The sequence below is a fragment of the Vigna umbellata genome, chromosome 9 (genome assembly GCF_029865625.1).
Source record: "Vigna umbellata cultivar VRB3 chromosome 9, Vumbellata_1.0, whole genome shotgun sequence".
NCBI classification, from domain to species: Eukaryota; Viridiplantae; Streptophyta; class Magnoliopsida; order Fabales; family Fabaceae; genus Vigna; species Vigna umbellata.
In genome coordinates this window covers 33923763-33951283 of record NC_142173.1, presented here as the reverse complement: position 1 = coordinate 33951283, position 27521 = coordinate 33923763, and the positions used below count along the sequence as shown (strand labels likewise).

The window sequence follows — 27521 nt, the reverse complement described above, 5'->3', positions numbered from 1 at the left end:
AGAATTGAGAAAGGTTGGTCAGTATCATCGTCATCTTGAGGGATCAACGTAATAGTGTTTGGGAGGTGATTTAGGAATTTAGGGTTTTTTGATTTGCGGATCGTGCAATCATGGAGGCGATGGAGGTGATCTAATGGTGCTTCTGTGACAGCAGCGGTTGGTGGCGCGGCGGAGGCTGATGGGTGGACCCGATTTGGGGGTGTGATTCGATCTGGTAATGACAGTGGCGTCACGGCTTACGGAGGAGAATCTTGGTGGCGATGCAGCGATTTGATGGAGTAGCTCTATCCGAGGAAGTGATTCATCGAGGCCGAGTGCTCCTCTTGCGGTTTTTGTGAGATGACACTCGGCCCCACGGTGGGCGCCAAAATGTTTCGGTGTACATTTTCCTGCGTGTCTTTACTGTTCTTGGCTGTCTGGGTTGCTTGATCTTCAATTGTTGTTCTTCATACTCGCCAAAGGAGGGGAGGTACCTGCAAAGATACTCCGACGCTCAAGTCAGATATGAATTATGGAGCTGAAGCTCTCAGGAGAATGATTATGATACTGCTCTGAAATATTATTCAGGATCTCTAGAGCATAAAGAGAACGTACCTGGACTTTTTTCCTGTCACTGTATTTATAAGCAAAATAAAAATAACCACCTTACCTAAAAATGTGGTGAGTGGCTTTGATAAATATCTTAACTGTCTAAAATATCTAAGATATTTATGTTATTACATAAATATCCTTACTACATAACACTTGCCAATCAAATATACTCTGAGGGGCATATTAATACCCTCTGCTAATCAGACAAGCACACTTGACCCTGAGCTCACGTATTTTGTCTATGGACTTGAACAACTTCTAATGGTGCATTCTATAAAGTGTCTCTAAATCATTTTAGACTTGTCTTATTTATTATGCTCAAACCAGGCCAGATTGGGACTTGATATGGAAGTTCATAATAGTTACAACGCGAGAGCACTGCATTTATGGAAAAGATACGGGGTCACTCCTTGCCAAATTAAGCTTAAGCTTATGCATTGAGAAGCAGCTCAGGAGCAAGATGGTTTCATAGGTACCCTCTTTTAGGGGCCAAAGGGAAATTTTGTCTTGCCCGTGACAGTGACAACGTTTAATGTTTATGATTGTGAGCGATCGGTCAATGGTCACCTGAACTTTGACGATAGTAGTTACTATGCCACAAGCTCTGACATGAGACAAACATAATAGAAATAGAAGCCACTTGGGTAAGTTCAGATACGGAATGCGTCAACTCATTCAATGGCACGTAGTCATAATAATAGAAGAACTCTACCATTACTGGTAGTAGTTTTCCTGAAGCATGAGCATGCTGAGTTTTTTATTTTCTTCCAAATGAGATTCCAATTTTATAGAAGATAAATTCTTGAAAATAAACATAATTTATACAACTTGTGTAAATTAAAGCAGTTGTTTGACCAAGTACTTGCATAGTTAGTTAAGTGGTGGTTTCAGAAATGGAAAAGGTTTCTTCGACAACGTCCATTTGACAACGATTTAACAACGACACGTGGTGTTCTCTGATTTGCTGTTGTAATTGGGAATTTGAAAAGGAGAAAACCTGATTTGGAGGGCAGTTTCGGAATAAGCAGTTCGCGCAGTTGGCGCGTAAGAGAGCCATTCACTTTCCCGAAACTGTGCGTCCACCGTTCTAAACTCTGGGCACGACAAAAAAGATGGTCTTTAGGAAAACCTTGGAAATCGTCGTTCGCAATTGTGTTTGCAACTATTGAAGTCCGACATTGAAGTGGTTTGTCTCCGTCGGCCATTGAAGTGGTTTGTCTCCGTCAGCCATTGAAGCATTGAAGTGTTGGTTGGAAGTGTATTGAACGGGCAAGCGTGTTCTCAGATTTTGTCGAAAGGAGTGGTTTTTTGGGTGTGGCAGTAATGTACAAAGTTGGTTGTGTTGACTGTTAATGGGAAGGTATTTTGTATGGCTTTGTTCGCTTTCGCCATTTATGTATGTGGTTGTTTGGTTTTTCCTTTTTTATTATGAGTTAGATTGTGTATGGTATGTTTGATGGCTGAGTTAAGGATTCGTGACTCCATGGTATGGGTACTTGCGATTTCGAAGGTGTTTAACTAATAGTAAGTTTATCAGCCTTTGCTATTGTAGGTGAATATTTGACAGACTCTATTATTAGAGTTCAAAATGGAATCCTGTAATAACAATGTAAGTAGACCGTAAACATGAATGCTTTCTTTGTTGTTTTTGAGAAGTGAATTGATTGTTATGATTTGGAAACTGTTTTATAGTGGCACCTTCGAGCTTGGATAGATATATCGTACATTGCCAACATGAACTCCTTACTGGCAGCGACACATAAGATGCGCATTTTACAAACTCCGTTTAAGTGGTGTTTAGAAATTGTAGATCCTTTAGAGGTGAACCTAAAATTGTTGAAAAAGATGGTTCGTTGATGGGTTCCCCACCATCAATTGTTTAGAGTTAGCCAACATCTGGTGCCTTTCGATGTGCAGGATGTGTTCATGAGTTTAGGGTTAGGAGTAGGGGGTTTGGATGTTCCTTTTGATGAATCAGTTGTGGGTAAAGTTGGTGAATCCTTTAATTCAAAATGTACGAAATTGAAAGACCTCATAGATATGTTCAATGTGCTTGTAGGTAATGATGATAGTGAGGTAGATGTGGTGTGTCGCTTGTATGTATTAGTTTGTTTTGTGGTGTTCTTTTTTCCTAGGAAGGCAAGATATGTGTCGAACATGCCTTGTTTAGTCTTAGATGACTTAGACAGTTTGTCTAGTTATGATTGGAGTAGTGTTGTACATACATATCTTGTAGATAGTCTAAATAGATGTAATAAGAAACTACTTTCTGGATGGATTGCTGATTCATTGAGCATAAGTGGACTGCCGAGGTAAGTAACTTTGTTATGAACTTATGTTGTTATTTTTTATGATTTTTGCTGTTGTTATGTGATTGTTTTATATTTATTGTCATTGTCAAAGGTACAGTTTGATTGGTACAATCCATAAAATTGTACCAATCAAACTGTACCTTTGACAATGACAATAAATATACAACAATCACATAACAACAGCAAAAATCATAAAAAATAACAACATAAGTTCATAACAAAGTTACTTACCTCGGCAGTCTTAAACAAAACATCTATTTTTTTGTTGTATAATTTAACGAAGAAAATCGCCTAACGCGCGGAAATTCCTTGGCAGAACAATCATCATGCAAACCAAGCCGTTCATACGCCCAAAGCTACAGTTAAAACAATCCAACTAATCAGAACAGTTATTACTATGGATTGACTTAATACAACAAACAACCAATATAAATCATACCTGCAAAACAATAGCATTCCCACTTATGCTCAATGAATCAGCAATCCATCCAGAAAGTAGTTTCTTATTACATCTATTTAGACTATCTACAAGATATGTATGTACAACACTACTCCAATCATAACTAGACAAACTGTCTAAGTCATCTAAGACTAAACAAGGCATGTTCGACACATATCTTGCCTTCCTAGGAAAAAAGAACACCACAAAACAAACTAATACATACAAGCGACACACCACATCTACCTCACTATCATCATTACCTACAAGCACATTGAACATATCTATGAGGTCTTTCAATTTCGTACATTTTGAATTAAAGGATTCACCAACTTTACCCACAACTGATTCATCAAAAGGAACATCCTAACCCTAAACTCATGAACACATCTTGCACATTGAAAGGCTAACTCTAAACGATGGATGGTGGGGAACCCATCGACGAACCATCTTTTTCAACAATTTTAGGTTCACCTCTAAAGGATCTACAATTTCTAAACACCACTTAAACGGAGTTGGTAAAATGCGCATCTTATGTGTTGCTACCAGGAGTTCATGTTGGCAATGTACGATGTATCTATCCAAGCTCAAAGGCGCCACTATAAAACAGTTTCCAAATCATAACAATCAATTCACTTCTCAAAAACAACAAAGAAAGCATTCATGTTTACGGTCTACTTACATTGTTATTACAGGATTCATTTTGAACTCTAATAATAGCGTCTGTCAAATATTCACCTACAATAGCAAAGGCTGACAAACTTACTATTACTCAAACTCCTTCGAAAACGCAAGTACCCATACCATGGAGTCACGAATCCTTAACTCAGCCATCGAACATACCATACACAATCTAACTCACAATAAAAAAGAGAAAACCAAACAACCACATACATAAATGGCGAAAGCGAATAAGGGCATACAAAATACCTTCCCATTAACCGTTAACACAACCAACTTTGTACATTACTGCCACATCCAAAAAACCACTTCTTTCGACAAAATCTGACAACGCTTGCCCGTTCAATACACTTCCAACCGACACTTCAATGTCCGACGGAGACAAACCACTTCAATGCCAGACTTTAATAGTTGCAAACACGATTGCGAACTACGATTTCCAAGGTTTTCCTAAAGACCATCTTTTTTGCCGTGCCCAGACTTTAGGATGGTGGACGCCCAGTTTCGAGAAAGTGAATGGCTCTCTTAGGCGTGAACTGCTTATTCCGAAACTGCCCTCCAAGTTTTCTCCTTTTCAAATTCCCAATTACAACAGCAAATCAGAGAACGCCACGTTGTTAAATCGTTGTCGAAGAAACCTTTTCCTTAATTTAAATATGGAAAACGTTTCTTCAACAACAGATTTTTGACAACAATTTGACAACAACACGTGTCTCACTGTCATTGGTTGTTTTTATTAAATTTTGTTTAAAGATTCATTTTGTTTTGGAGGGCATTTTTGGAATAATTTTCAGAAACTTTTTGGCGCTTTTCAGAAACCCTGCAAAAGTCTCTTTCCTCATTTTCGAAACTCTCTCTCTATCTTTTCGAAACTTTCTCTCCCCCTTCACCGAAAGATCCTTCAAAATTCTATCTCCGTCATTGAAGTTCCTTCCTTTGAAACTCTCTCCGTCATTGAAGTGGTGTCTCTGTCCACCGTTGTTCGTCCGTCGCTTGGGTCCACCAGTGTCTTTGGAGGAAGTCGTCTCTCTCTCTCTCCGCCATTGAAGTGCTTTCTGTGCGCCATTTCTCCAAAGCTCTCGTTTTTCCGCTGACACCGTTGTTCCTTCGTCGCTTAGGTGCATTGTTCCTTCCTCTTTGGTTAGCGAGTGGTTTTGTTGGTATCATTTCTCCAAAGGTATTGTTTTTTCGTATAAACAACCTATAAACAATGGTGCAGAACGTCACTTCTCAACCTATAAACAACCTTCGTGGGTCTTCCATCCACATAGGACTCACCAAACTCGAAATTGCTTGTTATGGACACCTTAAACCATGGCCAACAGGGGGATCCATCCATAAAAACTTGAAAACACAGTCGTCAGGACTGTTGGGGAGTGCTTCAGCCATGTCTGGGTAGCACTCCTTAACTTTTGGTACAAAAGGGGATTTTCCACTGGTGCAGGGAGCACACCCAATAACGTTTAACTCACTCACCCATCTCAAAAAATGAAAAATTCAACAAAAATAGAGAATGGGGAGTAGTGTTCATCTAGCTAGGGAGTACAGTTGAAGTTTCTGTACAAAATACCCATTTTCTTTTGGTAATCGATTACAGGGGTCTTGTAATCGATTAGCAGAGGAAAAAGCGTAATTTGTACAGAAACTTCAACTGTACTCCCGAGCTAGATGAACATTGCTCCCCAACTCTGTTTTTCTGACCTTTGCTACTTGTTTTGTTCTTAAATTTCTCCACCGAAATCCAAATGACTTGATTCTTGTTTTGTTGGAATCTAGACTCAAAGATCTTTCAAACAAAACAAGAATCAACTCATTTGGAGTTCGGTGGAGAAAGTTTTGAGGAAAACAACCAGCAAAAGTCAGAGGTGGTAGAAATATATAAAACGTTAACTTTAAGGAATTAACTGCACCTACTCAGGTGTCCAAAAATTATAAATTAGTAGTCATTGGAAAGATATTTGAGTCTAATTTCTAATAAAAAAATAATCACATCATTTGGAGGTCTGTGGAAAAAGTTATGATTAAAATAGTCAGTAAAGGTCAAAGTTGACAGCATGAGTTATGCACATCACCTCAATTGGAGAAAACCACCTAAATGAACATTTTTATTTTGAAGAAATCAATGACCTAACCTCATTATTGGTGCAGAGAGCTCACCGAATAACATTGAACTCACTCACCCATCTCAAAAAAGGAAAAATTCAACAAAAATAGAGAATGGGGAGCAGTGTTCATCTAGCTGGGGAGTACAGTTGAAGTTTCGATACAAATTACCCTTTTTCCTCTGGTAATCGATTACAGGGGTCTTGTAATCGATTACCAGAGGAAAAAGGGTAACTTGTACAAAAACTTCAACTGTACTCCCCATCTAGATGAACACTGCTCCCCAACTCTGTTTTTCTGAACTTTGCTACTTGTTTTATTCTTAACTTTCTCCACCGAACTCCAAATGACTTGATTCTTGTTTTGTTGGAATCTAGACTCAAAGAGCTTTCCAACAAAACAAGAATCAACGCATTTGGAGTTCGGTGGAGAAAGTTATGAGCAAAACAACCAGCAAAGGTTAGAGGTGGTAGAAATATATAAAACGTTAACTTTAAGGAATTAACTGCACCTACTCAGGTGTCCAAAAATTATAAATTAGTAGTCATTGGAAAGATATTTGAGTCTACTTTCTAATAAAAAAAGAATGGTTTAATGTCTCCGTAGGTCCCTATTTTTGTCATGAATTTCAAATAGGTCCTCGTCATTTTCGGCGTATCAATTCTTGGTTGCTTGGGATTCCTTTGTAAATCTGGCCTGGATCTTTGGACAAATTGGTCCTGAAAATGATTGTATCTTAGCCCTGTTTTTTGCCCATCTTTGCATTATGTATACCCTAATTTCTTCCAGCATTGTTATGATTGGTTTAGTCCTGGTGTGAACCAAGACACTGTTGAAAGCCTCACTGATATTGTTGACCAATGTGTCACATTTTGGTGTTGGACTGAATCTGGACCTTGACCAATATCTACAACAGATGATATATGTTAAAACTGCAACTAATATGGACAAACATAAAATAATATACAAAGGGCAAAAATAATTAATACAAATTGTCAACCTTGGAGGGATGGCAATCAAATGCTTGAATGCGTCTTCATTTATATCTTTAATGTTTCTCATCTCCCTTTCCCAGTTTTGTGGATGAGTGGCAGTAGCTGCCCTCCACATCAGCTGTTTAAGATTTTTACCAGGAAACTTTTTCCTAAAGTTTGAATATAAGTGTCTGACACAAAATCTCTGGTCAACACCTGGGAGTAACTGTTGAATGGCTGGTAGTAGACCCTGTGGTGTTAACGTAAATGATTTATCATCATATCAAATTAATGAACCAATATACGAAAGAAGCAATTTAAATATGATTATTACCTTTTGTTGGTCGGAGACAAAAGTAATTGAACAACACACTTCTCCACCACCAAGATCATCAATCAAAAGTTCCATAAACCACATCCATGAATCTTTGTTTTCGACTTCTACCACCGCATATGCAATGGGCAACATTTGATCATTTCCATCCCTCCCAACAGCCGTCAATAGCTCACCACCATACTTCCCTTTCAAAAAGGCTCCATCTAATCCAATTATTGGCCTACAACAGACAAAACTGTCTTTGCATGCCTTCAGACAACAGTAAAATCTCTTGAAAATTAACTCACCCTCATTATTCTCAACATGGACCTTAACTGTAGATCCTGGATTTCTTTCCAACAACTCATGCGCATAATCATATATCCTCTTATATTGCTCATTAAAGGACCCATCAATTTCATTAGAAGCAATAGCTTTGGCTCTATAAGCCATAGACCTTGATATACCTATGTTCCACTTCCTTTGAACTTTTTCACGAATATCAACACCCTTCATCTTAGGATTTTCCTGAACTGTTTTCACCAACTTTTTGCTCAACCACTTGGCGTCAACTAACTTCAGGTTGAACTCCCTGCTGCATGTATGAATGTTTTTTAGTTCTCAGCTGCCATGATTTTACAGCCTCCATATAACCAAAGTATATGGTCCATGGGCATTCTCCTTTTGCACCAAAGCACTTCATCCTCAATCTTCTCTTGTCATTTTTTACAAACTTTATATTCCTCCCATTTTCCAAGGCATACCCTTTTACAGCATCTAAAATATCTTGCTTTTCTGCAAAAAAGGTCCCAACTTCCCATGTAAAGTCTACCATACTTTTTGGCATACAAAAAATACCAAACCTCCCATAACCTTCACTGTCATTAACCTCTTCATCACTATCTGTTGCACTAAGAAATTCCTCAGATTTCCACTCAAAATCTGACAATCCTCTATCGTCATGATCATCACATTCAACACTGACATTATCACGGTCATCATCACTATCATAAAGACTTTCTACTTCTACTTCTACTTCGACATTACAATCTACATCACCATCTATATCACATTCAACACTCACATCTACTAGGCCCTCTAAGCACTCATTAATTCCATGTACATCACCTTCTTCAGTAGATGTACTCCAACTACAAAGATAAACTTCATCCTCCACGACTCCTTCACACACATTCAACTCTTGCTCTTCTTCAACCTCATGCAACTCTTGTACGTGACCATGACCTTCAACCTCTACTTGAACAGCACCACCATCTTCTTCACCCTCGTTCACCTCTTCTAAGTCACCATCAACTACATCATTTACTTCAACACCGTCACCATCTTCTTCACAAACATTCACCTCTTGTAAGTCACCATCAACTACATCATTTACTTCAACACCGTCACCATCTTCTTCACAAACATTGACCTCTTGTAAGTCACCATCAACTACACCATTTACTTCAACACCCTCACCATCTTCTTCACAAACATTCACCTCTTGTAAGTCACCATCACCTTCACCATTTACTTTAACAGAATCACCATCTTCTTCAACCTCTTTTTGTACTGTACCATTACCTTCAACTTCTCCTTCATCATTAGTAATGTCTTCAAGCATATGAATGACTTCGGGATCAGAAACTACATGGACAACGTATAAGTGAACTTCACCATTAAGCCTAGCTAAGTTAGCCATATGCATGGCACCTCTGTCATCAATCAATTGTTCCAACCTATTTTCCAACACTAAACCCCCTCCTAAACAGTACCATAAATCTTTAAAATTCTCATATCCTAAACTTTTGACTACACTGACAACCAAAAAAAACTCCACGTGTCAGGGTCAAAGGACAAAGTTGTTGTCTCCCCTTCATACTTTACGGTACTATCATTAATGAACTTTCCTCCATGGTGGAACACACATACAATAGCGTCCTCCATTACGCACAACACAACATAAATATATCTACAGACCTATTATGAAAACATATCACGACAAAAAAAATATATATTAAAACAGGCACAGAGATCAAATAACTTTAAACATACGCACTCAGACAAAGTCAAATAACTTTAAACATACATGGGGGACCACCAAAATGCAATCAAAACCAGAGACCAAACCATACATCAATGGGGGACCACCACCGAATATTGTAGTTTCGATTGAATAAAAACGAATACAATAAAGCACAAACACTTACCTTCCTTTAGATGAACCTCCACTGACCACGTGCTTCAGCTTCTTGCTTCCAACAACAAAAGGACCCACAGACACCGCCCACTGCATGCACTCTGCCGCTTCAGCTCGAACTTACGATCGCGATTTTTGGCCTCTCACGAATAATAAAAACCCTCAAATTCTTTCCCCAATCTCAGTTGCCCTTTAATTTTTTCAAATTTCCTACTTTGCCCTTACCCAAAACTGAATAAACATACGTGCATACCAATTATTTAATACAATAATCGTTTTAAATGCCACGTCTGCACTCAACCATGCCACCTAACCAATACCGTAATGGGCGTTTGTCCAAATTAACGGCAGGCCTGTAATTGATTCAATTTTACAAAAACAAGGACTCAATTGAGACGCCGAAAATGAAGAGGACCTATTTGAAATTCAAGACCAAAATAGGGACCTACGGAGACATTAAACCAATATTTAAATTTAAATTTTATTTTTTGTACACTTGAAATTATTATTTTTATATATAAGATTGCTAAATTGAATTTTATCTTTAATAACAAAATCCCTATGATTAATTAACATAATTAATATATAATTTAACTGGATGAATATATATATATATATATATATATATATATATATATATATATATATATATATATATATATATATATATATATATATATATAACATGGGTTATGGCATAGAAACTCTCCTAGATCCAACATAAATGCATTTTAGACTCTCTAAACACATCATGCTACAACCAATCAACGAATAATACACAATTGAATGAAAGAAAAAAACTTGTACTCTTTTTTGGAACAAAAAAAGTGCCTATTATTGTCAGAACAAGGCAAAAGCTTAAGAAATTTCACAATCGTGTCAGATAGTGTTACAAGAGGATTTTAAAAGACTAAGAAATACTATGTTTTTATCAGAAGGGTTAATACGATAGCAGAGGAAGGAAGATTTATACTCACATATGATAAGGATATTTAAGTGAAAGAAGTTATAGTGAGTCACATGGAACCCACCAACATTGGTTCGACAACATCCTTTATATATAGGCTCCCCATCTACAAACTGGAAATATATATTTGAACAAATTATTATTAAGAGTTGTCACAGTTCATACACATGATGAGGTTATCTATATCTAAATCAGCAACTATGCAATAAAGCAGAATGGTCATTGAATTTATTTAAATATTTTGATGAATACTTTTCCAATTTATTCAACGGTATTCTTATACATGATTTTATTCCCCCATAGAGGGACATGTCCCTTACCCCATGGGCTACCTTTTGAGGTTAAGTATGAATCAGACTCAAACTCAAATTCCTATACTTACAATTATAGAAAGCATGTTTTTATTTTATTTTTGTAAAATGTAGTGATAGTTTTTTATGAAAAAGTTAGTCAAGGTTATTTCTCATATTAATAAAAAATGTTTTTTTCCGGTTATGATGTTTTAAAAATAACGTTATTTTTCATAAAAATAAACTATAACAAAAAGCTCTACATCACTGTACCTTTTTAATGAAAAATTGTGTTCTTCATAAGCATTTTAGTTAGAAAAATATCATCTGGCAATGATATGAAGGACTTGGAAGTTAATACATACATTAATGTGGTGTCTTTTTCAAGGGTTATACCGTGTAGCTTGCTTTAATTTCAGGTTTGGTCCATTCGGAGATGAAGTTTGCAGAGTGCTTGGTGGTGGTCTCGTACCAGGTAAATTCCAATTTCTTAACTATATTGATATACATGCAACTTTTTTCTTTTTATGCATTTTTGTAGCAAGGGTGTTTATCACCATGGTCTCTTGATTTGGATTTTTACTTTTTTCACTGGTTTTTAATTATATATTTTTTGCTGCAAACTATATTAACATATCACTTTATTTATTTCCATAAAATGTGGCTTTTCTATTCTGAATGTAGAGATCAATTAGAACTCTAATTAATTCATGCTTAGTTTGCAAAAAAAAAAAAATTGTAGTATCCTTATACACTGGTTCACCCCATTTTTCTCAAACGTTTTGTCTTGATCATGTTTCAGTTGATGGGTGTAGACTTGTTTAAAAAGATGCAACTTCTGGTGATTTTTCTAGGTGAATGGATGGTGGTTATTGTTGTGTTATTTATGGATTCTTGTTTTGGTGTTTTGCTCTTGGTGTTTTCATGATCCTAATATTTGAATTCTCATTTTAATGCTTCTAGTTATATATATTAAGCTATCATGTTTCTCTTGATCCAACTACACTTGAAGCCTCCCTACTAATTGCTTTGAGTGGCTAGCACATGTGGTTTTTGAAGGCTCCTTGACTTTAATTGGTGGTGATCTAGTGTTGCAAAGAGTACTCTTTTGCTGCAAGTACGAATTATACACTAGCCAATGGTATGTTTAATTTTAACATTTGGGTTGGAAGATAGCTTCAATCATTACGTAACGTACCATGATGGTAAAGCATCTCTAATTGAATATGTCAGGATTAGTGATATGGTTAGGGTCAAGAAAAATATTAGGTTATTATTTTGGTCAAAGTCTAGGTCAGGATCAGAGTTAAAGTAAGAATCATGGTTAGGGACATGATAAGGGTTAAAGTTAGGGTCAAGGTTATGGTCAAAGTTATAATCGGGGTTAGTGTCGAGGTTAAGGTTAGGGTGAAGGTTAGGTTGAAGGTTAGGTTGAAGGTCAGGGTGAAGGAATGGTCGGGGTTAAGGTTAGTGTTAGGGTTGAGATTAGGGTTAGAGTTATGCTTATGGTCATGGGTAAGATAATAGTTAGGGTTACATATAAGATCGGGGTAAGGGTAAAGATCAGGGTGAGGGTGAAAGGCAGGGTTATGGTTATGGTTACAGTCAGGGTCAGGGTCATGGTTAGGGTCAGGATCCGGGTGATGAGTGCATATTTATGTTCACATTTAAGGTTTTAATTCAATTTTTTTATGACATTTTTGTGCTTAAATGGTTAACTTAAAGTGAATTTGTAACAATTCGATTTATCGGGTTTGGGAATTAAAAATGCTTTAAATGTGATTTTTTTAGTTACATAAATTATGTTGGATAATCTAATGTTTATTTGTGCTCCTGAAGTTAGAGTTTTATCATTTAGAATGAGAATTAAAAGAAGCTGAATTAAGGCCAAAAAACATAATTTTATAAAGGAATATACAAGACGCTAAATGCACCCTTGTTTTTACAAATGTATACCCTCTTTTCTAAACGAGACCCACGAGTAAGCATTTTCTCCTGCACTCTTAATTCCCTATACAGACCCCTCCTATCATTAACATCCCATTTTTGGGATGTCGATTATAAAGAAAAGTAACCTTTTCAATAAAATAAAGGCTTAATTACCTACTTAGTCCCCATGTTCGGAGGTAATTTGCTGTTTAGTACCCGGTTTTAAAAATGTAGGCATTTGATACCTATGTTTTGAAATTTGTATCAATTGAATCCTACCCACTTAACGCCGTTATAAATCTAACGTTTTTCTGACATCAACTTTGAATTGTGGACGAGCGGTTGTGGACGATCGTCCCAACAGAGGAGGACGCTCGTCCAACACTGGAGGACGCTCGTCCAAACAGAGGAGGACGCTCGTCCAACAGTGGAGGACGCTCGTCCAACAGTGGAGGACGCTCGTCCAAACAGAGGAGGACGCTCGTCCAACAGTGGAGGACGCTCGTCCAACAGTGGAGGACGCTCGTCCAAACAGAGGAGGACGCTCGTCCAAACAGAGGAGGACGCTCATCCAACAGTGGAGGACGCTCGTCCAACAGTGGAGGACGCTCGTCCAAACAGAGGAGGACGCTCGTCCAACAGAAGAGGACGCTCGTCCAACGATGCTCGGACGGTCGTCCACTACCGCTCGTCCACAATTCAAAGTTGATGTCAGCAAAACGTTAGATTTATAACGGCGTTAAGTGGGTAGGATTCAATTGATACAAATTTCAAAACATAGGTATCAAATGCCTACATTTTTAAAACCGGGTACTAAACAGCAAATTACCTCCGAACATGGGGACTAAGTAGGTAATTAAGCCTAAAATAAATTATGATTTCAACCTATTTAGACATTTATTTAAAAAATTGAAACAGAAAAAAAATTGTTTTTTATAACTAAGGTACAACAGAGACAAACTTAATTTTTTTTCATACAATATATCAAGTTTTTATATGAATATTATAAAAATTATTAAAAAAATAATCAAAATAAATAATAATAATTATATAAAAATAAGATAAAGATATAGATAAAGATTAGGTGTGAGACCCTTAATAATTAGCTTAAATTAATCCTGACATCTCACCCTTAATGCTTGCCACCTCATTCCCAGCCATTTAAAACCCACTTCCTAAGCTGATCACAATTCTGTCTGACGTGCACGAATCACCACGCTCATCATTCTCTGAAACATTAAAACGCACTAAACTCTGCATGCACACTCGCCACTTGTCACGTTGGAATCTTCTAAATCAGAGTTTGGTGTGCATGTGGCAACCTGTGACACGTTCTTCCAATTGAACGTTGGTTTAGCAAAACCAGACTTTTCGAAAACTCTCTCTCACTTGCACGAACTCATCTTCAACCTCTGAACTCACCCTTTCATCTTCTCCAACCTCTCTCTAAAAACCCTAAACTTCTCTCTACTGTAATCCTTACGTTTCTTCTCCAATCACGTTTGCAGCACCGTAGGAACACCCACTGCACTAAGAGCTATCCATTGGACCGAACAGCTTCAAAGACTGACACTGGTAAGTCCCTTTCGTAGTTCGTCCTTAGGTTCTGGAAAAATAGAGTTTTAGTTGCATGCAAACTGGTATTCTAAGAGTTCTGTAATCTGTGGTTAGATTTGGTTCTGGAAGAGTCAAGAATCCTAAGCAAAACGTAGTTGGACGAAGCCATTTTTATACATCTAGAACAAGCTTGAATTTCAATCCGGGTAAGGGAAGCTTATATGTTTAATTTATACTGTATGTTGAATGATCTGAGTTGCATGAATGAAGAATATAAGATTTGAGTTGTATGGATGATCACTGTTATTGTGCATGTATGAATTTCATGAAGTTGAGCTGTTATGAATGGTTACTGAGATCTGATACGAATGCTGGTTTTGATTGATCTGTTATGGATGAACACTGACTTTTATGTATGATATGTGTTGTTGATCTTGATTAAAATGCATGTTGAATTGATTATATATGAATGGAGTATGTTTATGATATATTTGGAAGGATTTGGATATTGAAACTGTATGATAATGACGTTGAAGGTGAATTAAATCTGGAATGAATGTTATAAAGTTGGAAAAAATGAAATCTGGAAAATTCTGTTAAGTTTGAGAAATCTGGAATTTTAATCTTCCCTTTTATGAATGACGCTCGTCACTGTACGGTCATAGACCGTTCGGTTTTTCATTAAAATAACTTAGTTGGAATTCGTTCATTTGGAATGAATTCTGCTCGAGAACGAGCGTCCCCAATTTAGTGAATGAGCGTTCGTTTCAGCTCAGCTTAGATAAATATTTGAAACTTTATAAATACGTGACGTTCGGCCTTAAGTCGAACGTTCGTCCTCAGTGACGTTCGGCCTCATGTCGAGCGTTCGTCCTTAATGTCGTTCGGCCTTATGTCGAACGATCGTTCTATAGAGCGTTCGCCCTTATACTGAACGTTCGTCTGAATTGGGTTCGGTCTTATACCGAAGCGTTCGTCCTAAATAGCGCTCGGTTTGTATCCAGCGTTCGTTCTGATTTGTGCTCGGTCATTGACCTAGCGTTCGTCCAAAGCAGGGTTCGGTTTCAAACTGAACGCTCGTCCTTATTATTGAATTCTGAGCGAACAAAATTGACGTTCGTCCAAAGTAAATTTCTGAACGTTCGTTCATTTACAGTAAGAGTTGTTTTCTGTACTTTAACTTCTCTGGTTATTTATCAAGCTATTCTTTATCTAAGTTATTCTGTAAGATATTTATTCTCTTAATTCAACCTAAAGTCTTTGTACTCAATATTTTCTAAGTATTACTCTGATTTTCTAAACTCAATCCCATTTAAACTATTTTAGTATTCTTAACGTCCGTAAGTGGACTATAGTTCGTTTCTTTTGTTCAGAACGTGAAGTCAAATGCACTGTAATAAGTTCGTTCTTATTTGATTAAAGGATGCCTGTTGTTGATATATGAGAATGGAACAGAGAATGAGAATGTGAATAAAGGGAACTTGTTATTATGGGCGAATGATACTTTGAAAGAATTATTGGAAATGGATTTTAACGAGCGTTCCAAGGAGGAACGTCTCAGATGTGTGAAATATTGAATGGTAAAGTATGAACCTGGATAAGTTAAGCCTCGCAGTCCATCCTGATATTCCGTGATACGCCTCTTCAAGTAGAAGGGGGTATTCATGCGTGGGAATGGCAGGAGACCCTAGTCCATTGAGTACTTCGGGCAGATAGGGTTAACCTCGAGTGGCAGCTGTTTGGTGTTACCCAGTTACTACATCACTCGGGTGCAAGGACGCTTGTAACTACATGGTTCATACGGTCCGGACGGTCTGTCTTATATGTATATTGATATGCTAATTTTATGATAAGTTTCATGTTGTATGCTTGAATTGAAGTGTGACTGTATGTGTTAATTGTATAAAATTAAATATTATAAGCTTACCCTTGCATTTCCATTGTGTTGTCCACTGTACATGTATACTCCGTCTTGTCAAATGCAATGATCATCCGTTGTGGATGTGAGCAGATGGTGGTGCATCCCTTGAAGCAATGCTGGAAGAAGAAAATTTGGACGACTCCAATCTGGTTGAAGTTGAAGTAAAGGCCGAGCCTTAGAGTGCTCGTTGTAGTTAGGCTGTATATGTTAGCATAGTTATAACGTTCGGCCACCTATTTTGTAAGGCCGTTCGTCTTATTCATCTCTGATGTATTTTGGTGCACGTTAGTTTATGTATTTAAGAGCGTTCACTCTTGGTTTCATTGTATGCGTTTATACGCGTCCTCTGTACTGATGCCGTTAGGCTTTTAATCCTGTTTTAATGCAAAGACTGTTTGTGATTACTGTTAATTGTAATTAATTCTGAATTATAGTGATTACTGTATTTTGGGATGTTACATTAGTGGTATCAGAGCAGTTTTGTTCTATTAAGGGACACTGTAGGGTTATGAGTGCACTGTGTTTTGCTGTGTGCTTATTGCATGTTTAATGAGTTATCACTATTTTAACTCTTAGACATTACTAACGATCGTTTGTTTTCTCTGTATCCAGAGAACAAATGGCACCTAGATTGCCTCCTCCTCCTCAACCGAATGAGTCCGAAACGTCCAACAACACTAGATTGTTGGAAACCGTGGTGGAAAGATTGCATCAACAGAACACCACGTTGCTGGAGCAAAACGCCACCTTGATGCAGCAAAACCAAGCTGCTATGCAAGGTTTGGAGGCCTCGCGTGTCAATTCTGAAAACACGCAAAGGCAGTTGATGGAGATCTTGGCTGCAACTAGAGGTGCGCCTGGAGCATCTTCTTCAAACGCTGCTCAACCGAACGCTGAATGGAGTTGGAGAGTTTTCTCCAGCATCACCCTGCCAATTCAGTGGCAATGTCTTCCGGACGAGGGGGACCATGGTGAGGGACATGGAGAGGATTTTTAACGCCAAAAGGTGTCCGGATGAGAACAGGTTGGCGTATACAGAATACTTATTAACTGGAGAAGCAAGCCATTGGTGGGCGAGCACAAGGGCCATACTGGTAGACGCTCAACGCCCTATTACTTGGGAAGTATTCCGTAATAAGTTTTATGAGGAATATTTCCCTGACAGCGTAAAGTTTGCAAAGGAGGTGGAGTTTTTACAACTGGTTCAAGGTGGAATGTCTGTATCAGAATACACCAATAAGTTTAAACACCTTGTCCGATTCAATACAATGGCCACTAGTGAGGAGTGGCAGTGCAGAAAATTTGAGAATGGTCTACGCAGTGATTGAAGGTTGTGATTTCCAGTTTGCATCCGAACGTTCCCTGCCATGGTGGAGAGCTAAGGTAGAAAAGAATTTGGCAGAGGCGGAACGGTATAAGAAACAGCAAACAGTAAGGGGGCCAATTGTCTCAAGGGGGAATGTGAATCAGAGAGGATCCCCTTACGCTCGTCCAGCAGCCAACACAAGTGGATCTCAAGCCTTGATTCCTGCTGGACAGTCTGGGCAGCAAGGCAGTGTTGTGTGCTACAAGTGTGGAGGACCCCATTATCGTTCTTCATGCCCTCAACTGGTGGGAGTAAAATATTGCACTCGGTGTAGCGAAATGGCCATCTGGAGAATGAGTGTAATATGGGCGGACGCGCAGTGATGAGGCCGCCAAACGCAGGAAGAAATCAGCAAGGAAGGGGTGGTCGAGCCCAAGCTACTGGGCGTGTGTACGCAATTACTGGTGCGGAAGCAGCAAGTTCAGGTACACTTATCACCAGTACTTGCTTGTTATATGGAATGCAATGTTGTGTGCTGTTTGATTCGGGGGCAACACACTCCTTCATATCGAAGGCGTGCGTTGATAAGTTGGGAATAGCTGTGAGCGAGATGAATTTTGATTTGATGGTGTCAACACCAGCTGCGGGTGAAGTTAGGACGTCTACCATGTGTGTTAGATGCCCTATTGAGGTAGAAGGACGTAGGTACAAGGTGAATCTTATCTGTTTGCCTCTCAAAGACTTAGAAATAATTTTGGGAATGGATTGGTTAAATACCAATCGCATTCTCATAGATTGTGGCAAGAAGGAGTTAGTATTTCCTGAAGAAGATGAGGAATGTTTGGGTGTGACACTCGGTCAGTTGAAAGAAGATATTATGGAGGGCGCATCTTGCTTCTTGATCATGACGCATGAAGACCGAGAGGGTGCGGATGGAATTACTGAGAGTTCGTCCATTAAGTGCACTGAAGGACGAACGGTTGTGGACGAATTCCAGGATGTGTTTCCAGAAGAGATTCCTGGACTGCCTCCTGTGCGTGAAATTGAATTCACCATTGATTTGGTGACCACGGCAGCACCTATTTCAGTTCAACCATATCGGATGGCGCCTGCGGAGTTGGTTGAACTCAAGAAGCAAATTGAAGAACTCATGGAGAAGCAATTCATAAGGCCAAGCGTGTCACCATGGGGAGCGCCTGTGCTTTTGGTGAAAAAGAAGGATGGCAGCTCAAGATTATGTATAGACTACAGACAGTTGAACAAGCTGACCATCAAGAACAAATACCCATTGCCAAGGATTGATGACTTGCTGGATCAACTGCATGGGGCAACGGTATTCTCTAAGATTGATCTGCGTTCGGGATATCACCAAATCAGGGTGAAGGAGGATGACATCCAGAAAACAGCATTCAGATCTCGATATGGACACTACGAGTACGTGGTGATGCCATTTGGAGTAACGAACGCTCCTGCAGTGTTCATGGATTATATGAACCGTATTTTCAGGCCATATTTGGACAAGTTTGTGGTTGTTTTTATAGATGATATTCTCATCTACTCCAAGACCAATGATGAACATGAAGAACACTTGAGGGCAGTGCTGAGCGTGTTGAGGGAGAAGGAGTTGTATGCCAAACTGTCCAAGTGTGAATTTTGGATGAAGGAGGTGCAGTTTTTGGGCCATGTAGTCTCGGCTGGAGGTATTTCAGTGGATCCAGCTAAGGTGCGTGCAGTGTTGGAATGGAAGAGTCCTCGTTCAGTCACAGAAGTAAGAAGTTTCGTTGGTCTTGCGGGCTACTATAGGCGTTTTATTGAAGGATTTTCTAAGATAGTAGCACCCTTGACTCAGCTCACCAGGAAAGACCAACCGTTTGCGTGGACAGATTTATGTGAAGAACGTTTTCAAGAATTGAAGAATAAATTGACGAGCGCTCCAGTGCTAATTATTCCAGACACGTCCAAGCCTTTTGAAGTCTACTGTGACGCGTCTCATCAAGGGTTGGGCTGTGTACTGATGCAGGAGAAACGAGCAGTAGCTTACGCATCTCGTCAATTGAAAATCCATGAGAGGAACTACCCTACACACGACTTAGAATTGGCAGCTGTTGTGTTCGCATTGAAGATCTGGAGGCATTATCTTTACGGATCCACTTTCCAAGTCTTCAGTGATCACAAGAGCCTCAAGTATTTATTTGATCAAAAGGAGCTGAACATGAGGCAGAGGCGTTGGTTAGAATTTCTGAAAGACTATGAGTTTGAACTGCTCTATCACCCTGGGAAGGCCAACGTAGTTGCGGATGCTCTAAGCAGGAAGGCAGTGCATGTCTCGGTTATGATGGTGAAAGAGTTAAATTTGGTGGAGAGCTTCAGAGATCTAAGGTTGCAATTCGAATTAGAATCGAACAGCATCAAGTGCTGTAACCTTAGAATTTCCAGCAACGTGTTTGATCGTATCTGGATGAAGCAACGTGAGGATGAAGAATTGGTGAAGATCTTTGATGCACTCGGTACAGACAAAGCTAAGGAGTTTAATGCTGGGACAGATGGTATGTTACGTTACCTTGGTAGGACATGCATTCCCAATGATGGCGAGCTGAAGCGGATTATTTTGGAGGAAGCTCATCACAGTCGTCTTAGCATGCACCCTGGCATGACTAAGATGTATCAAGATCTACGAAAATCGTTTTGGTGGCCTGGAATGAAGAGTGATGTGCACGATTTGTGGCGTCTTGCTTAACTGCCAGCGTGCTAAGGCGAACACCAACGTCCAGGGGTTGCTTCAACCACTGGAAATTCCTGAATGGAAGTGGGACAGCATCTCCATGGATTTTGTGACTCACCTGCCACGAACAGTGAGGAATCATGACTCAATTTGGGTGATCGTGGACAGACTAACGAAGAGCGCTCACTTCCTACCAGTGAATTTGAAGATGTCAATGACGAATTTGGCTAAGTTGTATATCAATGAGATCGTTCGTCTTCATGGAGTGCCCTCAAGCATCATTTCTGACCGAGACACGAGATTTACATCTCGGTTTTGGCAATCACTGCAAGGCGAATTGGGAAGCAATTGCAGATGAGTTCAGCATATCATCCGCAAACTGACGGCCAATCTGAACGTACCATCCAGACACTAGAAGATTTATTGAGGACATGCGTCCTAGACCACTTAGGCGCATGGGATGAGGTCTTGCCACTGGTGGAGTTCACGTACAACAATAGTTTCCAATCTAGCATTGGAATGGCGCCGTTTGAAGCTCTCTATGGGAGGAAGTGCAGAACGCCACTTTGCTGGTTTCAAGAAGGGAGAAAGTACTCACTGGACCTGAACTCATCCAGCAAACAACCGAGAAGGTTAAATTGATCCAAGACAGATTGAAGACGTCCCTGAGCAGGCAGAAATCTTATGCGGATAGAAGAAGGAGGCCTTTGGAGTTTGCTGCAGGAGATCACGTATTCTTGAGACTGAATCCAATCACTGGAGTGGGAAGAGTTGTTCGTCCAAAGAAGCTGTCTCCCAAGTTCATAGGACCGTATCAGATTTTAAAGAAGATTGGACCAGTAGCCTATGAACTCGCGTTACCTCCTCAATTATCAAATTTACATCCGGTCTTCCATGTGTCTCAGCTTAGGAGATACATATCTAATCCTTCTCATGTCTTGGAGCTGGAAAACATCCAACTGCACCAAGACAGAACGTTGGAACTACAACCAGTCCGCATTGAAGATGAACGTACAAGCTGCATAAAGGAAAAGACATCGTTTGGTAAGATTGTATGGACGAAAGACTGGAGATTCAACGTGGGAAGTGGAGAGTGCAAGAGGAACTTATATCCACACCTATTCACGGGTAAGTTCTAAATTTTCGAGGACGAAAATTTTTGTAGTTATGGGAGAATGTGAGACCCTTAATAATTAGCTTAAATTAATCCTGACATCTCACCCTTAATGCTTGCCACCTCATTCCCAGCCATTTAAAACCCACTTCCTAAGCTGATCACATTCTGTCTGACGTGCACGAATCACCACGCTCATCATTCTCTGAAACATTAAAACGCACTAAACTCTGCATGCACACACGCCACTTGTCACGTTGGAATCTTCTAAATCAGAGTTTGGTGTGCATGTGGCAACCTGTGACACGTTCTTCCAATTGAACGTTGGTTTAACAAAACCAGACTTTTCGAAAACTCTCTCTCACTTCACGAACTCATCTTCAACCTCTGAACTCACCCTTTCATCTTCTCCAACCTCTCTAAAAACCCTAAACTTCTCTCTACTGTAATCCTTACGTTTCTTCTCCAATCACGTTTTCAGCACCGTAGGAACACCCACTGCACTAAGAGCTATCCATTGGACCGAACAGCTTCAAAGACTGACACTGGTAAGTCCCTTTCGTAGTTCGTCCTTAGGTTCTGGAAAAATAGAGTTTTAGTTGCATGCAAACTGGTATTCTAAGAGTTCTGTAATCTGTGGTTAGATTTGGTTCTGGAAGAGTCAAGAATCCTAAGCAAAACGTAGTTGGACGAAGCCATTTTTATACATCTAGAACAAGCTTGAATTTCAATCCGGGTAAGGGAAGCTTATATGTTTAATTTATACTGTATGTTGAATGATCTGAGTTGCATGAATGAAGAATATAAGATTTGAGTTGTATGGATGATCACTGTTATTGTGCATGTATGAATTTCATGAAGTTGAGCTGTTATGAATGGTTACTGAGATCTGATACGAATGCTGGTTTTGATTGATCTGTTATGGATGAACACTGACTTTTATGTATGATATGTGTTGTTGATCTTGATTAAAATGCATGTTGAATTGATTATATATGAATGGAGTATGTTTATGATATATTTGGAAGGATTTGGATATTGAAACTGTATGATAATGACGTTGAAGGTGAATTAAATCTGGAATGAATGTTATAAAGTTGGAAAAATGAAATCTGGAAAATTCTGTTAAGTTTGAGAAATCTGGAATTTTAATCTTCCCTTTTATGAATGACGCTCGTCACTGTACGGTCATAGACCGTTCGGTTTTTCATTAAAATAACTTAGTTGGAATTCGTTCATTTGGAATGAATTCTGCTCGAGAACGAGCGTCCCCAATTTAGTGAATGAGCGTTCGTTTCAGCTCAGCTTAGATAAATATTTGAAACTTTATAAATACGTGACGTTCGGCCTTAAGTCGAACGTTCGTCCTCAGTGACGTTCGGCCTCATGTCGAGCGTTCGTCCTTAATGTCGTTCGGCCTTATGTCGAACGATCGTTCTATAGAGCGTTCGCCCTTATACTGAACGTTCGTCTGAATTGGCGTTCGGTCTTATACCGAAGCGTTCGTCCTAAATAGCGCTCGGTTTGTATCCAGCGTTCGTTCTGATTTGTGCTCGGTCATTGACCTAGCGTTCGTCCAAAGCAGGGTTCGGTTTCAAACTGAACGCTCGTCCTTATTATTGAATTCTGAGCGAACGTAATTGACGTTCGTCCAAAGTAAATTTCTGAACGTTCGTTCATTTACAGTAAGAGTTGTTTTCTGTACTTTAACTTCTCTGGTTATTTATCTAAGCTATTCTTTATCTAAGTTATTCTGTAAGATATTTATTCTCTTAATTCAACCTAAAGTCTTTGTACTCAATATTTTCTAAGTATTACTCTGATTTTCTAAACTCAATCCCATTTAAACTATTTTAGTATTCTTAACGTCCGTAAGTGGACTATAGTTCGTTTCTTTTGTTCAGAAGCGTGAAGTCAAATGCACTGTAATAAGTTCGTTCTTATTTGATTAAAGGATGCCTGTTGTTAATATATGAGAATGGAACAGAGAATGAGAATGTGAATAAAGGGAACTTGTTATTATGGGCGAATGATACTTTGGAAAGAATTATTGGAAATGGATTTTAACGAGCGTTCCAAGGAGGAACGTCTCAGATGTGTGAAATATTGAATGGTAAAGTATGAACCTGGATAAGTTAAGCCTCGCAGTCCATCCTGATATTCCGTGATACGCCTCTTCAAGTAGAAGGGGGTATTCATGCGTGGGAATGGCAGGAGACCCTAGTCCATTGAGTACTTCGGGCAGATAGGGTTAACCTCGAGTGGCAGCTGTTTGGTGTTACCCAGTTACTACATCACTCGGGTGCAAGGACGCTTGTAACTACATGGTTCATACGGTCCGGACGGTCTGTCTTATATGTATATTGATATGCTAATTTTATGATAAGTTTCATGTTGTATGCTTGAATTGAAGTGTGACTGTATGTGTTAATTGTATAAAATTAAATATTATAAGCTTACCCTTGCATTTCCATTGTGTTGTCCACTGTACATGTATACTCCGTCTTGTCAAATGCAATGATCATCCGTTGTGGATGTGAGCAGATGGTGGTGCATCCCTTGAAGCAATGCTGGAAGAAGAAAATTTGGACGACTCCAATCTGGTTGAAGTTGAAGTAAAGGCCGAGCCTTAGAGTGCTCGTTGTAGTTAGGCTGTATATGTTAGCATAGTTATAACGTTCGGCCACCTATTTTGTAAGGCCGTTCGCCTTATTCATCTCTGATGTATTTTGGTGCTCGTTAGTTTATGTATTTAAGAGCGTTCACTCTTGGTTTCATTGTATGCGTTTATACGCGTCCTCTGTACTGATGCCGTTAGGCTTTTAATCCTGTTTTAATGCAAAGACTGTTTGTGATTACTGTTAATTGTAATTAATTCTGAATTATAGTGATTACTGTATTTTGGGATGTTACATTAGGAAAGTGAAATAAATAATAACAAAAATATAATTCAATTATAATTTAAGAAAATAATAAAAATATTTTGGATTGAAATACGTAAAAAGTTATTTTAGAGAGAAAACATTTTTATTACATAGAATAAAACAAAATTATTTACATTTTTCTTCTAAAATATATCAATCAAGTATAGTGAAAAATCTCTCAATCTTTTAAAGACAAATATCTTAAAAGACAATATATAATTGAAGATTAAAAAAAAATTATGAGTAAATGCGTGTTACATATTTTCTCATATATGTGATATAAGTAGTATTTATATTGTAGAAATGATCAAAATTATATTAATGTTTTGCAAATGTGAGAAAATTCCTTAACTTTTACTTTTGTAAAACATTTATAATATATGATTTCATAACTTAACTAATTAATCGATGCCAAATTTATTTATAAATATGTTTTGTTGATTTTATTCTAATAGATATCAAAAATGATTCTTTGACACGGTTAAAGCAAATTACATTCATTTGACACGCGGTGGGACCCGATAATTGTCAACATCATGAAGGATAGCTTGGTCATTTCAGTTTATGGGCTGGTGCTGAGTTGGATTGTAAAAAAGTAAATGAAACGTTGCGTTTCACTTGCTGCGTTAGGATCGTGTGTGGGATTTGAAATTTCGAAAGTTGGAGCTAGGGTTAGGATTGAGAGAGAACGAGAGATAACGAGAGAACGAGAGAGATCGAGGGAGAAAAAAAAAGGAGAACTCCTTTGCTGCCACCGGAGGTGGACGTGATCGGAAAAGTTTGTACCAGCGAAGGTGAAGCCGAAGGCAAAGTTCGTACCGGACGTGATCGATGTGGAGCGCGGAAGGTTTGTCCCCTTTGTAATTTCTCCCCTTTGTACCGTTTGAAGAATATAAAGTATGAGTTTCTCCTTCCTTTCTTCTGTTCTCATAATTTGTCTATCTTTATTTTTATTTTTGGTTTATTTTCGGATACCCTAGACTAAAGGGGGAAATGTCGTGAGAGATAGAATTCTCGATTGGGCAAACCTGTAGGATTATTTACTGTCCTTAGTGTTTTTGGGCTTGCTTTGGTTATTTGCAAAAGGGAATATTGCAATAAATGGATAAAGTGTGAGATGATTAGAAGAAATGGAAAAAGGGTAGTTTGCAAAATGGCACCCACCCAGCACGGTTATTCTGCTCAGCAGCAGCACGAAATGCAACGCAAACGTTTCTAACTCTCTTCGCGCCAATGCTGGAGCTACTTCCCATGAACTGATTCAAATGATTCCCCATTTTCGTATAGTCCGAAAACTCCCTCTCCATGCTGCATTCGCTCCCTCTATGTTCCTTCATTGTTTTCTGTTTGATGATATTTTTTTTGCGTTAGAAAAAGGGAAATATTGTCATGAGAGTTGAACATCAGTTTAAGGTGTCCTGAATTTTTCATAGATTTGGTTCTGGCACCATATTATTTTTAATTTATGTATTCTATATGTTATTTACCAGCATCCAATGTTTTTTACTCAGTGATAAATTTGCTTTGGAATACATCACATATATTTTATTTGTATCAGTACTAGGTTGCCCTTTCTTGGTCAGTTGTATTAGCATTGTGCATTGTGCCCTCTTTGCCTCTAGATATATTGCGTGATTATGTTGTTTGTGGTCTGTATATGGTGTTTTGCCCACTGTTATTTTTAACTCCTTGGATTTTATGTAGAGAATAGTTTCATCTAATTTATGAATTTAAATATAGATTATTCTTTCATAGAGCTAAGTGCTTGATTAACACCAAAAGTTTCTTTCTCCATTTTTTCTGTTTCTAGTGTCCTTGTGGAATCAGCTCTTACGAAATTAATTGTTTTGCATGTATTACCCTATGACAATTGATGCAGGAGTTAGATTTGAGAAATGTTCGTGAACTTGAAGATTGCATGATTACCCTATGACAAATGTATGTATTCCCTTCCAGAGAGTATTTAATGCTTTCCTACTATCCACACAATCATTATTACCACTATTTTATTTTTTATCCTGTCTTTTTGTAGAATGTTTGATATAATTAGGTTAATAAATTGGTTGGTTGAAACGATATTTGATGAATGACAGACAAGATTTTTAATTTTCTAGCTTTTATGGCTTGAAGTCTAACTTGTTTATTTTATGGACATTCAGTACAAACCATAGAGATAGTTGGAAGAGTCATTATGGAGAAACAGGTTTGAATACACATGATGATTTATTATGTATTTAAAATTAATTTGGTGAAATGCTTTGTCTGACTTATTCAATTGTATACTTTGATGTATAGGTTTATGTACGACATTCATGCAGGACAAAATACTTGGCACATGTGAACACATTATTAACATATGTGCAAAAGACATTGATACAAACAACTCCTTTTGCATGGCTATTGTCCATTGATGTGGATGCCAAAATGAGTAGGACACTACTTTTAGAATTGTGTAGTAGATGGTCAGAGAGGAGGGGCGGGTTTGAAGTTAGGTCTGTCTTTATTCCATTCACCAAGTTAGACCTTTGTTTAGGTTTAGGGGTTAGGGTTAATGGAGAGATGTTTAAGTTGTTTAAAGACGAAGTTGATTGTCATACTAGGAGATTGTTTGACACAGTTGATGTAAGTGTTCATAATGTTTATGAAGAAATTCAAAAGCATATAAAAGGGGATGAAGTAAGTGATGTTTGTAGATTATATTTATTGTTAGGGTTGAGTGAGTTTTTCTTCCCAAATAGAGGTGGAAAAGTTCACTTAGGTTTATTTGAATTATTAGATGATTTATCCTGTATTCGAAAATATAACTGGGGGCGTGTTATTTATGAGTATTTGGTTTCTAGTTTGTGTGATGCTGCATTGTGTGTGGGAAAGAGACAAAACAGATCACACTGTCATGTGGTTGGTTGTGTATTTGCATTACAGGTATATTTTGATGTTAGTTACAAAAGTTATTGTGTTATAACTTACAATTGTTATTTTTTTGAAATTTAAGTTTGTATGTAACAGATCTGGGCAATGGAACATGTTTTATTTGGTCAGAAGAAGTTGGCTAAAACAAATAGTTGTTTACCTAGAATCCTTCATTGGATACATGTTAAAGTTGGTGAAGCAGAAATTGAGAAAGCCTTTTGTGTAATGAAGTGAGATTAAATTAATATGTGTTATACCAATTGGA

General features: G+C 38.3%; 2 protein-coding genes across 2 annotated transcripts; one reads left to right on the top strand and one right to left on the bottom strand.

The window, feature by feature from the left end:
- Positions 1-6783: 6783 nt before the first annotated feature.
- LOC148193324 (uncharacterized) lies at positions 6784-7932 on the bottom strand. Its single transcript, XM_088099401.1, has 3 exons — positions 7435-7932; positions 7127-7350; positions 6784-7033 (listed from the first exon to the last, which is right to left on the bottom strand). The coding sequence occupies exons 1-3, from the start codon at positions 7930-7932 to the stop codon at positions 6784-6786; spliced, it is 972 nt and encodes a 323-aa protein (XP_087955527.1).
- Positions 7933-25107: 17175 nt separating this feature from the next.
- LOC148193323 (uncharacterized) lies at positions 25108-27490 on the top strand. The gene is made up of 5 exons (XM_088099400.1): positions 25108-25193; positions 26226-26284; positions 26506-26549; positions 26642-27268; positions 27353-27490. The coding sequence occupies exons 3-5, from the start codon at positions 26538-26540 to the stop codon at positions 27488-27490; spliced, it is 777 nt and encodes a 258-aa protein (XP_087955526.1). The 5' UTR covers positions 25108-25193; positions 26226-26284; positions 26506-26537.
- Positions 27491-27521: the final 31 nt, after the last annotated feature.

Excerpts from the sequence above, each read along its gene's own strand:
- LOC148193324 (XM_088099401.1), bottom strand. The coding sequence starts at position 7,932 with ATGAAGGGTGTTGATATTCGTGAAAAAGTTCAAAGGAAGTGGAACATA. Across the intron at positions 7,351-7,434 it reads TTGTCTCCGACCAACAAAAG|GGTCTACTACCAGCCATTCA; the intron begins GTAATAATCATA and ends TTAACACCACAG. Across the intron at positions 7,034-7,126 it reads TTGATTGCCATCCCTCCAAG|ATATTGGTCAAGGTCCAGAT; the intron begins GTTGACAATTTG and ends CATCTGTTGTAG.
- LOC148193323 (XM_088099400.1), top strand. Across the intron at positions 27,269-27,352 it reads GTTGTGTATTTGCATTACAG|ATCTGGGCAATGGAACATGT; the intron begins GTATATTTTGAT and ends TGTATGTAACAG.